Source organism: Solanum verrucosum, unplaced genomic scaffold (genome assembly GCF_900185275.1).
Source record: "Solanum verrucosum unplaced genomic scaffold, falcon-dt-bn FXZP01000284.1, whole genome shotgun sequence".
In the NCBI taxonomy this organism is placed as follows: domain Eukaryota; kingdom Viridiplantae; phylum Streptophyta; class Magnoliopsida; order Solanales; family Solanaceae; genus Solanum; species Solanum verrucosum.
Genome location: NW_026019936.1, coordinates 697,695 through 711,383, shown reverse-complemented (window position 1 = coordinate 711,383; position 13,689 = coordinate 697,695). Strand labels below are relative to the sequence as shown.

Genomic DNA, 13,689 nt, shown 5'->3' with positions numbered 1-13,689 from the left:
TGTGTGTATGGGGTGGGGGGCATTCATTTGTAAATCATCAAGAAAAAAAAAAATCAAGTTCTCTACAATACACTAGTGTTTTTTAGCAAATTTGGAATAGCAAGATCGTGAGTAAGTTGTGCAAGATTGTGAGAGAGTTGCCAAGTGTCACACGTGCACTTAGTTGAAGACTAAGGACATGGCAATACACTATTATTATATGTAGAAGTACAAAACTATGAAATAGTCTAGAAGCACTTAAAGAATTGCCATCTTTGCTAAGTCACATCTATGTCACTGTTCTAGTAGACAAGAAGACCTAGCAAAAAGTCACATCTATGGCCTTCTAGTAGACAAGAAGACTTAGCAAAAATGTATTTTAATAAAAATACAACATTGCAGTTTGAAATCAACTCACCAAAAACAGAATCTATCACCAACAAATGTTATTCATTCAGAATTATATTAAAGTACAAACTTTTAACAGCAGATGGCCATAAACCATTACATCCCCAGGTTTAGATTTCAAAAGTGTAATAAAAGATGATTATGCTCAATTAGCAAGGGTTGGGAGACTTGTATTTTAATTTACTAGTTTGTTTGAACTAAGTCCAATACTTGAGTGGAGAAAAGTAAAGAGTGAGCCCATCATTCCCGAGTTTCGAAAGCTACGTTGACCAAAGGGTTGGCTCGTGACTGATTTCTCCATCACCAAAAAATTGACTGCAACAACTCATCCATTACAAAAGAACTCTCATCAACCAAGTTGACATCACACTTCCAAATTACCTCTAACCAGCTCAACCACATCACAACTTTAAATGACGCTTTTAAATGAATTTTGAACCACCTCTGCAACAAACAATATTTAAGAGATGCTCAGCTAAAATCAACTGCTTACTTGAAGACGAACCACTGTAACTGACCCATCATTGTCAAGCTTACACAGCTAATACTTCCAAACCATCACGATATAAACAATCCAATCTAACAACACAGCTCGTCACTGAACAATCACCTTTCAAATCTCAGTTAATTCTCTCCATTTCACTTGTTTAAGTATGAACATTAAGGGGGCATTTGGTTTGACGTATTGCAGAAAATAATCACAGTACAAACTTTGTATTAGTTAGTCCTACATTTGGTTGACCATTTCACATATGGTATAAATAATAACTGTATTTCTTATACCGGAATCTCCGTATAATTTTATACGGAAGGCAACATGGAATAACTAATCCTAGTATTAGCCATACAGGGATAAATCACCTAAAAGACTAAACTAACCCTGTCCAGTGAGACATCATTCATAACATACTTCCACTTCAACTCTGCAGACAACCCATTTCTATCTTTATTGCCCATTGTTCTACTTCAACAAACAGCCCATTATGATCTTGGGCACCAATTGGGTGTTTGTTTGTTTTAGTTGGTTTTGTTGTTTGTATCTCATTGCTTTTGTGTTTAATCGGGTGGACAGGAACATTGTGGTGGCTTTGGTGATTTGGGTTTTCTTTTGACTTCCCCTCTACTTGCTAATTGTTCCTCCGCCATATCTGAGTCTCCATTTAATTATACATGTTTGTATTAAAAGATTCATTCACCAAAATAAAGCTCTTTACAGGCAACATGATGTTGTTATTCTGTAAAGAAGACAAGGGTATAATTGTAAATGATAAAATGTATATCCAACTTTTAATACATAGACCAAGCACCTGATAAAAAATAATGTCTACATTACAATCTCTGTATTACTAATCCCTACATTAGAATTCCCGACTTGTTTTTAAACCAAATGACCCGCAAGTCCTTACAGGAAACACTAATCCTGTACACAGACTGAATTTCACAGATTCAATAATTCTACTCTTCGTATCACTAAGTGTAACGCATCTAGGACTACTAAATTCATAGCTCTAATCAACATACAACAACAACAACAACAACAACAACAGAATAGTGCAATAATCAATAAACAACATACTAGGACAGATTATTGAAATCAAGAATAAACAATGCTACAGATAAAAAACAAGAACTACAACAAAACTAGTACTAATCAACATCTAATATTCTCCAATTTAACTTGTTGATGCAAATAAACCATATATATCAGGTTAAACAAATTGGACGCACAAGATGAATTACCAGAATTTATAGTTGTGTGACCATACTTAATGTGAATTCTGAACCACCATCACAACAAAGTCTATTTAATGAGATTCTTCTCTTGTATTCAACTGCTCATATCTCAAGACAAATAGTAACTGACCACTGTCAAAATTATGTGCATTCTTCGTCTCCCTCAGAATTCAGAACACTCCAATCTTGAATAGCACAAAAAATTGACCTATCAATACAGCCTGGTACTAAACACCCACTTTCCAAAATTCAAGTTTATTCTCTCCATTTCAGCCTAAAGAAAAAGGGAACTAATACTACTCATCAGTTCCACAAAAGTTCTCAATGAGTTATTATTTATTTTCAACATAAACGACTTATTAACACCAATAGTACCAAACAGCCACCCCACCCCACCCACCCACCCAAAAAAAAGTAACAGGCACAACAGAAAATTAAAAGAACTGCCAAAGTGCGGAGTTCTTAAAAATAAAAATCAGTGGACATGGTTTTTGAAGAATAGGGCCTGGTACCTGCACAAGATAATATTTGGTAGTAACCAGTTTAGTACAAGTTGATAAAATGTTTATATCATAGTTCTGCGGAAGATCTTAATCTGTATAAATCACACTTGATCAACTGTTGGAGTTACACTTGGAGGAATCTAGATTGCAGAACCACAGGCATAAATAGTCAAGATTTGAGAAGAGGAAGAAACCTGGCGAGGTTGAGAGACAAGTGTACTTAACTTCCCAACATCACTAAATGCATTGCCATCAATTCATAAAAGGTCCCAGGAAATCCACTATCATCATCCCAAGCTGGCATAGCTCCAAAATCTCACCAAAGAAACACAAAAGTAGATTCATTTCCTTCGCTTCTCCCCAAATCACATTTGAAGCATAATGGAATCCTGGAATTTTTTTTGAGAAAGTAACTTGTATTCTATTCCAAAGCAAAAAACCAGAACCTGCCACAACAAATTACAGGTTCCTAATTACAATTGTGGAGAGTATAGCAGGAAGATCTTCAATCCTGGAATTTCCGATTCACATGATCGTATGCCTTTTCAAGATCAAGTTTGCACAACACACCAGGTACTCCCTGCTTTATCTTTGAATCCATCAATTTGTTTGCCACCAACACTGCATACAAAATCCGTTTGCCCTCCACAAAAGCATTTTGTGAAGTAGAAACGACTTCAGCCAACACCTTCTTAACTCTTATAATCCACTGCGCTCGTAGCTCACTCCCATTTAGGGATGATAACAATGAACGAGGCATTCAAACTCTTTTCAAATTCACTACTATGTTGGAACTCAGCAATAGAATTCATCACATTTGTTTTGACTGTATTCCAGCAATGCTAAAAAAAAGCCAAAGAGAAACCATTTGGGGCCGAGCTTTGTCACATGCTCAACACTCTGCCACTCTTTTCCCCTCCTTCTCCTCGATTGCCCTCTCCAACCATTCACCTCCCGTCCAATTAGACTGAACCCTAAACCCCCCCATAGTAGGCCTCCACTCCACTTTTTCTTTTAAACAATTTTTCATAATAATCTACAACTGCCCCCTCTACTACTTCCCCCTTTCCCACATGGCTTCTATTTGCTACTGCTTCCCTGTGAAAGAATTTAGTATTAAAGTCCCCCTCCTTCAACCATAACGCTCTCGATTGATGCCTCCAACAAACCTCTTGGGGCGGATGGCCATAAAAGTTATCTAACCTGGGTTTTGCTTTCCTCTCCTTCCAAGGCACTAAGGCAAAAGAATACAAGCAATCATAATATTTTTCTAAGGTAGTCAGCACATAACAGACTAGTCAAGGTGACTAGAGTTACCGTGACATTGGCTCAAAGAAACAGCTTCACAAGATTTTAGGTTGATAATGACAATCTTCTGGAAGTAACCTGTTACATAGTGTTCTATTTTCTGGAAATAGTACTAACATGGGATTCTTTAAAGGAGCAAAGCCATGTGATAGATCAATGTCGAAAGCTTTGGTGAAAGCAATTTCAGATTCTGCTTCTCCACTCTTTGTTTTCTAAGATTTTACTGGTGATCCATCTTCATATCAAGGCTCCTCTAAGACTGAGAATTTTCATGAGATATTAAACACCAAAGAAACTTTAAACTGCTGTAGATTTCTCCCATGACTGGAGAGAGGAGGATTGGAAAAGTTACAATTCCTTCTGGTATTCCTATGGAAGCTTACTTTTCACCTTCTGATGCTTCCAATGATAAGGACCAGCGCAGGAAATGTGAAGAAAATCCTGGACTACAAAACAAGTAATCATCAGATCTGTCATCATCCTCAGCATCGGGAAAAGTAAATGGTTCACTGTCATGCCCCCCCAATGTGGGACTTCCCGGCGCGAATCCGGATTTAGTCGGGCTCCAATGTGGGTGCCGGACACCGGGTGGGAAACCAAACAAAAAAAAGTACAAAATTTCAGTTCATCTGTTTTCAAGGGCGTCAATTTCAAATTAGTGTTGAAGGAAACAAAAAGTAAAGTGTTTTCCATCTCCTGTTGGTTTGAAGAATTTGATCAACACTGTGAGAGCCTTGATCTGACAAACTTCTTCCATCATCATCATGATCCATTGGTCAGGCTCTACAATTGTCAAATGCATCATCATCCATATCTAGGCTGAACAACTCAAAGTTTGTTCTGGTGAAATCTGTTTCAGCTGGCACCGGCATCTCTCCACCAAATTGACAAATATATGCCTCAGACGGGGCAATGTCTAATCCTTCTTGGGCATATTCAACATCATTTCTTCAACACAATCTATACTAACAGAGAAGGCCTATTAACAATCAATTGATAGTGGATCACATAAAAAGAACCTTCCAGCATCTAAATGAAAGAATAACCCAAAACCACATACAATTCCAAAGCCACAAACCTTTAGCAACACACATATCAATAGACTCTGATCTATCATGTGGAATTGCTTCTGGTACAGACTTCCCAGGGTATCTCAAATGAACCAAAAAGGACACGGCAATCCTTTGCACTACCTTCATCAACTAAGCTGATGTCTGATGATAAAGAGGATCTACAGCAAAAGCGGCTGTTGAATAGACAAATAAACCATTTATAAAGTGAAAAGGGATAAATTCAGACGAAGAAGAAAATGTCAACGACAAGAAGCATGTATACCATCAAGTTTCTTCACATTAAAAGAATTGAATGATGACTCCAATGTTGATAGAGGCGATAACTGCAATTCATACTCAAATTGGTTTAGGAACAGGAAAATTATTCTGCAATTGTTATTTCTTAAAGAGAGGAATAGTTCAAAACTTTCTTCCTTGCTCTTTTTATGGGATGGCCTTCCTCCTGGTCATTGTGAAGGAGAAAGCAAAAGAATAACACAAATCGAAAGCAGTGGAATAAATAAAGATGATTATATGGGGATTGCACATTGAAATCGACCATGCCATAATTTTTTGTTTCGTTAAATCAGATTAAGAAAATTTAAAAATTCTTAAATCCATATTAGGAAAAATTGTAATAGATAATGACGCAAATTCTTGATCAACCATCATGAAAGAAAAAACCAACATCCATATACTTACAAGTGCAATCATAACCCTATTAACTGAACCAAAATTAACATACAAAAAGGGTAAGTTTCTAACCTTATCTTGAGAAGAAACTCTGATATGAACAATGGATGCCAACTAAGGTGATACTTTTGATAACAATTACAGATGAACATGTTGGGACGGAGCAGATGACTAGTTCTTTTAAACAGGGGGTGTGTTTCTATTAAAGCCTAAGGGTTTCTTTTGGAGGGGTGGGTTGGAGGAAAAGAAAGGAAGGAAATAGTAGCATCTCTTTTTTATAGATTAATTAATTTTTAACAACCGGTTATTTTACTTTTTAAGGACAGGATATTATCTCGTCAATAATGTTGAGCAAAAAATGGATTTAACAACCAGAGAAAATAGGTCGTTGTAAGCATATTTATGAAGACTGGATTCATGTCCCTTAGTTAAGAAATTGTCTTTAAAGTCATAATTACGTTTCCAAATTAAGATGAAATTTGTTGAAGTATCAAGAATATATTGATAAATTTCAAAATAGATTTCAAGTAGGTTCTATTTTTGTAAGGATTGATAAAGTACTAAATAGATTATTCTTTTGAAAACCCAAGCAAATGTTGTATGCATGGAAACAGGGCAGCTCAACTTCAACTAGCATGGAAAATTCTTAAGAGGAAGGCCCGGATCGAGAGAAACAACTTGGGGCTCTTTTGGGTACCTAAAACAAGAAAATCTAAAAGAAATTTCTACCGTGCTTCATATCCAAGAATCCATCACATAACTCTAATGGAAGAGCAGTAGACAGAGGTGAAAACTTTTAACTCACATTTGCTATCCCTTAATTCCTTGGCTTCTTAATAAACAAACTTTTGGTAATTTCTCGCAATAGCATTTTGGATATAAATCAACCAATAAATTACTATGAGGGTGTTTGGCTAAGCTTATAGGCTGGCTTATAAGCACTTTTTAGCTAATTTACACGTCTCGTAAACCCTCAAAGTTCTTATTAGTTGAATGCTTATAGGCTAAAATCAGCCAAAAGTCGTAAGTTGGTCACCCGTGACTTATGGCTTTTCACCTTATAAGTATTTCTAGTTTGACAAAAGAGTTTCACAATTTTATCCTTAATATCTTCTTAATTCTCAAAATATCTTTATCAAAATAAAAGATCCAACTTCATATTCATTCTATATCCGTGTTTTCTCTTTTCTTTATAAAGATACTATTAACTTTGTATTTTTTTTGTCAAAAAATTAAGGGTTCAAATAAAAAGTAACCTATAAGCATTTTTTTACCAAACACGTCAACTGATTATTATTGATTCTATCTAAATACATAACGACTTATTTACAAAAACAGTTTCAACACTTAAAAACCTATTGGCTAATCCAAACGAGCTCTATAAGTCCTCTTTAAACCATTCCATTTTGCCTCCAAATCGAGATATCACCATATAATGCTTACGTAAAAAGTAGTAGAGGAGGAGGGTGGGGGTTTGGAAGTGAATGAGTTTCCTCAATTTTGCAAGGATAAGTGCAGTCAAAAGCGAAAAGTGCAAAAAAGCTCTAAGGTCTATTGGGGCTTCAAGCACAAAGCGCAAATAAAGTGTGGACTTTAAAGAAAAAAGGGCGAAGGGAGAAAAATAAAAATATATATGTTGAGTCCAAGAGTAATAACTTATAAGCATGAATGAAAAATATATGAACAAAGAAATTGAAAAATAATTACGATAAAATGAAATATCTATTGTTTAGTGTCGTCTCTTTTAGAAGAAGTTCATTGGCAAGGAAAAATATGTTTTAGAACCTTGCTGACAACATTGAAGCACATTAAACGAGACAAAGCGCTCAACATGTTTTGAGCCTTGCTTCAAAGGCGCATTTGTCAATATGCAATAACTGATGCTAATCAATTACATGTTAACTTTGTAGATAAAAGTTTTTTGTAACAATGAGTTTTGTAGTCATATTTTTATTTGGTAACCGAGAAATTGGTCTGGAGCCAATCATTTGGGCTAATGTACAGTACAAAACTCAAAGATGATGATCTCACTTTACTCCATTTAAATACTAGATTAAGTTCACTTGACATAGAACTCAAACCATTGTATTAAAATACAAACCACCAACCTTTGCCAATTGAGCATAGTCATTTTTATCACGCTTTTTGAATCTAAACCTAGAGAAGTAACAACTTATTAGGTTGAAGCATATATGCGTATCAACGAACTTGTTATATAAAATTTTGTCTTCTCAAAGTTAAGATGAAACTGTCCATTGTATTGACTCATATACTTAATTGTATTTTGGTGATTACAGAAGCATTTTGATTTATTTTTTTCTAATTATGTGCTTATACATAATGTCTTTGGAATGTTTCAGTGGGAATGTGGACTTGGAATATTTAGCTCTGGTGTCATTTGAAACCAAAGCAAAACATTCCAAGTTCAGAATCTCCACTGAAACATTCCAAAGACATTATGTATAAGCACATAATTAGAAAGAATCACCAAAATACAATTAAGTATAAAAAGTCAATACAACGGACAATTTCATCTTAATTCCTAGAATGCAAAATCTCATATACCAAGTTCGTTAGCACACTTGTGTTTCAATGGTTCAACCAAATAAATCATTATATTTCCAAGTTTAGATTCCAAAAGTATGTTAAAGATACTATGCTCAATTGGCATGAGGCTTGTATTTTAGTACACTAGTTTGAGTTCTACGTAAGTGAACTAAATCTAGTATTTAAACGGAGACCATCATCCCAAGTTGGTCCAATGGGTTGGCTCCAAACCAGTCTTGTTAAAAACGTTGAAGCGCTTGCTAAAGCGAGAAGCGAAGCAATAGGTTGTCGCTCTAATGCCTTGAAGTGACGTGATAGTGAAGAAATGTGTGCTTCTGTCCCAAACGCGAGAAGCATGCTTTTTATAAAAGCTAGAAAAAGCTCGCTTTTAGAGACAAGCGCTAACTAGGGTTTTTTTTTATTTCTATAAAAATACTTACGTAAATTTTACCAAATATTTTCCCTCCTTTGTCGACTGCGGTTGGAATCTTTGTAAAAATACTTACGTTGGTTCTCTTCTCTTTCTGTTTCTCGATTGCACAAGGTATGTAGTTTTTTTTTCTTTTCAATCAGTTGTTCTTGTGAGAAATATTGGAAAAAAATATTATTGAATTGTTGTATCGATATTATTACATGGAGACCCTATTTATAGAACTACAATACAATCCTTTACCAAGTAGGAAAGTAAATACTATTCATATTTCTATTACTATTCCTATTCCTATTTCTATTCTAAGTAGGATTGTATATACCTATTCCTATTCTAACACTCTCCCTCAAGCTAGTGCATACAAATCATATGTATCTAGCTTGTTACAAATGTAATTAATACGCGAACCAGTGAGAAGCTTGGTGAGATATCTACCCGTTGATCACTCGACTTCACAAAATTGACAGTCAATCTCAATGTGCTTAGTTTTATCATGAAATACTGGATTGGATGCATAATGTCAGTCAATCTCAATGTGCTTGGTATTCTCATGAAATACTGAATTTGATGCAAAATGTTGTTATAACACAAAGTGAAAAAATTACGGTGTTGAACTTCCCAAACCAAGCTTGCAAAGACTGTTTCAAACCATAAAGTGACTGAACACAATTGACATACAAGGCTACTAAACTCCCCCTGAGCAAAAAAATTAGGTGGTTACTCCATATAGACTTCTTCACAATGCAACAGTTGCCGAAAGTGCTCAAAATCTAGTATAAAGTATATGGATCATGTTGGAATCAATAGAGGAGTCGATGTTAAACAAGAAAGGTACTGAAAAACTGGTTGGAGCATGCTCATACGCCTAAGAAATAAAATTATATGAGTTCAATCTAAATGATCGCACGACCCTATTGAAAAAGAGAAATTATATGGGTAGGGTGGGAATAATGGCACAATCCTACGCAAATCAAATTTGAGGAGTCACCGAAAAGATGAATGGAACAACGCAAATCAGATTTGAGGAGTCACCGGAAAGACGAATGGAACTACGCAAATCAGATTTGAGGAGTCACCGGAAAGACACATCGTGCTATGCAACTCAAGTATGAGAAAGTAGTTCGAAAAAATCCACAGTACTACGCAAATTAAATATGAAAAGTAGTCCGAAGAGATGCACGGTGTTATGCAAATTAGATTTTTAAAAAAGTCATCGAAAGGATGGCACGGTGCTACGCATATAAGATATGAAAAAGTAGTCACCGAAATGATGGCACCATGCTACACAAATCGATATGAGAAAGTAGATGATGGCCTGGTGCTACACAAATTAATTATGAAAAAGTAGTCACCGGAAAGATGGCATGGTGCTACACAAATTAAATATGAACAAGTAGTCACCAGGAAGATGGCACGGTGCTACAACTTTTGCTAACATAATTGTTGGCCAGACGGGCAACATGTATGGGTAATAGCCGTCCACCGACAGCAAAAGTTCTTCAATTGTTTACCAAGATCATTGAGGCTCTTATACCATGTGAGAAATATTGGAAAAGAATATTATTGAATTGTTGTATCTACATTGTTACATATAGACCCTATTTATAGAACTACAATACAATCCTTTACCAAGTAGGAAACTAAATACTATTCCTATTTCTATTGTTATTCCTATTTTTATTCTAACAACTCTCTTGTTATTTCTTCTAATTCAAGATTCCTCTATTTGTAATGCTACTGCGTATGCTCTATTTTTGTTTTGTTGCTCTGTTTTGTGAGAGTCATTGTTCTGTTTTTGCTTGTAGCAAGTTGTATTTTCTTATTCAATATCTACTTCTAGTATCTATTATTTACTTTCTTATCTAAGAATTGAAAGTTTTGCCTAATATGTTGGAGGTCTATTGAGTTCTAGTCATTGTTCTATTTTTGCTTGTAGCAAGTTGTATTTTCTTATTCAATATCTATTTCTAGTATCTATTATTAACTTTTTTATTTTATCTAAGAATTGAAAGTTTTGTTAAATATGTTACGTCTATTGAGTTCTTGATCATTTTTTTATGACAAAGGAAACCCACCGCCGCTACCCTTTGAGTGAGCTCTTGATCATTTTTTTATGACAAGGGAAACCCACCGCTGCTACCCTTAGGGTGCGCTAAAACCCCTGCTCCTATGTAATAGCTCGCAAACCACACAAGAGAGGTAACCAGCCCGATGCGACGAGCTCGACCCAAAAGTCAAACCCCTTGCTTTCACTGGCAAGGGGTTTCGAACATGAGACCTCCAATATGGAAGTCTCAATCCCAAACCACTAGGCCACCCTGACGAGTTTGAGTTCTTAATCATTTATCTATGCATATTTAATATTTTTTATTTTTATACTACATAATGCTTTTTGAAAAAAGTGTGTTTCACTTCACACTTCGGTGAAGTGAGCCATTGTCACTTTTTTTTCATTTCTCACTTTTCTTTGATTCTCGCTTCCAAACACTAATCTAAACCAATTTCTCAATCACCAAAAAAATTAACTACAAAAACTCATCTGTTACAAAAGAACTTTCACCAACTAAGTCAACATCATTTACTTCCAAACTACCTGTAACCAGCTCAACCGCATCACAACTTTAAATGATGCTTTTAAATGAATTTTGAACCACTTCTGCAACAAACAATATTTAAGAGATGATTATCTATAATCAACTACTTACTTAAAGACAAACCACTGTAACCGACCCATTATTGTCAAGATATCACAGCTAATACTTCCAAACCATCAAGAGTCAAAAACTCTAATCTTACAACACAGCTCATCTCGTTGAACATTCACATTTCAAATTTCAGCTAATTCTCTCCATTTCATTTGGGAAAGCATGAACATTAAGTCCTCACAAGAAACACAAATCTTGTACACAAACTAAATTTCACAAATTCACTAATCCTACTCTTTGAACCACTAAGTGAACTCATCTAGGACTAATAAATTCATAGCTCTAATCAACATCTAATGTTCTCCAATTTATCTTGTTGATGCAATTAAACCATATATTCAGGTTGAAGAAATTGGATGCACAGCATAAATTACCACGATTTATAACTGTATCACCATGTTTGACGTGAATTCTGAACAACCATCACAACAAGGTTTACCTAAGCAGATTCTTATCTAGTATTCAATAGCTCATCTCAAGACAAATAGTAACAAATCACTCACTATGACTGTCAAAATTATACACATCCTTCTACTCCAATCTTGAATATTTACGAAACATTGACCTATCAATACAGTCTAGCACTAAACACCAACATTTTTGATATGCAAGCTTCTTCTCTGAATTTTTAGCCGAACCACAAGGATGTTCTTATTTTTAATTCCATGTAGGAAACACAAAAAAAATTGAAATAAGGAAACAGCCTACGATGTAATTATGGGGAATCAAACTCAGATTCTCATTGTGGCTTTAAACCCACTAAACCAGAAATCTGATGATCCCACTCTTTGTATTCAATGAATGAAGTAGTCTAGGACTAATTAATTTTAGTGTTGATTTAACATGTAAAGTTTCCAAATTTACCTTACTGATCCAAATAAACAACACCTTCTAGGTTGAAAAGTAAAGTTGGGTTTAACAGGTGAACTGCCAGTACTCAAAAGTTTCATGACCACCCTTATGTTTTTTATTGAGTTATAGTCATGCAGACTTATAAGTTTAGGGACATAAAATTAACCAAACTAAAACTCCTTTCAATTAAGTAAAAGGATTGTACAGAACTTCTGAAATTAGAACACTACATCTAGGGAGAAAGAACCTCTAACCCAAAGAGAATACCACCAAACTTCTCGGTGCGAGCCTCATTGTCCTCTAAGTAGACCTGCTTCACCTTTTGAAACACATGCCAAGTCAGCAAGCTATCTGAGCCAGCCTGATGGCTATTCCCAACCAAGCGATTCAGCATGAGAGTTTCAGCAACCCGGTCCAATCCTCCATGAAGGTACGGGAAAAACATCATCATATACTTCACATCATAAACCTTTTCACCAAAAAAGACCTTCAGCAACTTCAGAAACTCTGTCAGCACACCTGGAAGCTTACAGCCCGTAAGAACCTTAATCAGGTAGCCAAAATCATAAGCACTGTGAAAAGTCACATAAGAAACAGCATCATTGCAGAGCAGCCCAGAGGACAACATCAATTCAGCAAACCTGGTGGTATCAGCACCACGAGCACGCGTCTTCTTAAAGTCCAACCCGTGATCACGGAGCAACTCAATGGAATCCGGTGCATGATCATCATGCAACACATCAAAATCACGGAAGTTGAACTCCCAGATGAAACCAAAACCACAGCCAAAGTCCGGCAGGTTACCGTAAACATCAGTCAGAGTGATACCTACCTGAATCAGCTTAAGAGCATCAACATTCAATTTCAGATTGTTGTAGAGCTCAATCGGGTTCTTAGCACGTATGTCCGACCGGTATATCACACCAGGGAACTCTGTATCCATTGAAACAAAAGGAAAACGGTCGACCAAGCTACGGATCAACGAAAACTCAGACTCCAGATTGTTCGCCCAAACAGAACGGATGAAAACAGGTTTTTTCACGGCGGCGAACGGTGGAGGTGGTGGGATGACAATGGCGGAGAACGACATGATCGAGATGATCAAAATGCTAAGATAGTGATTTGGGGATTTTGGGATGGTAGGGTTAAGAGGATCTCTCTCTATATATAGAGAAAAAAAAAAAGGAGTTACACTCTATGTGTGAGTGTGGGCCATAGTTTTTCATATGATGCTCGTATTAGAATTTGACTAACTTTAATTCGCATCATGAATAAGCAATTTTTATAATCAAAACTAATAATTAACATTTTTAATGGACTACGCGTTTTTCATATAATGTTGGTATTTTGAGATGGGGCTCGATTAATTACGATGAGTGTCCAAAATGCTCCATAGTCAAAGATTGAAAACTGACACTGTTCATTAAATGATGAATACTCCATAGGATTTGACGAACTTTAATTCGCGTTTTGAATAA

General features: G+C 35.7%; 1 protein-coding gene, 1 long non-coding RNA gene and 1 pseudogene across 2 annotated transcripts; all 3 read right to left on the bottom strand.

Annotated features, from left to right (window-relative positions):
• Positions 1–3,701: 3,701 nt before the first annotated feature.
• On the bottom strand, positions 3,702–4,504 carry LOC125836085 (uncharacterized). The gene is made up of 3 exons (XR_007443444.1): positions 3,942–4,504; positions 3,794–3,858; positions 3,702–3,722 (listed from the first exon to the last, which is right to left on the bottom strand). It is a non-coding gene; the product is annotated as an uncharacterized LOC125836085 (long non-coding RNA).
• Positions 4,505–4,566: 62 nt separating this feature from the next.
• LOC125835615 (condensin complex subunit 2-like) lies at positions 4,567–5,698 on the bottom strand (annotated as a pseudogene).
• Positions 5,699–12,372: 6,674 nt separating this feature from the next.
• LOC125837769 (probable CCR4-associated factor 1 homolog 11) lies at positions 12,373–13,321 on the bottom strand. Its single transcript, XM_049516845.1, has one exon. The coding sequence runs from the start codon at positions 13,299–13,301 to the stop codon at positions 12,444–12,446; it is 858 nt and encodes a 285-aa protein (XP_049372802.1). The 5' UTR covers positions 13,302–13,321; the 3' UTR covers positions 12,373–12,443.
• Positions 13,322–13,689: the final 368 nt, after the last annotated feature.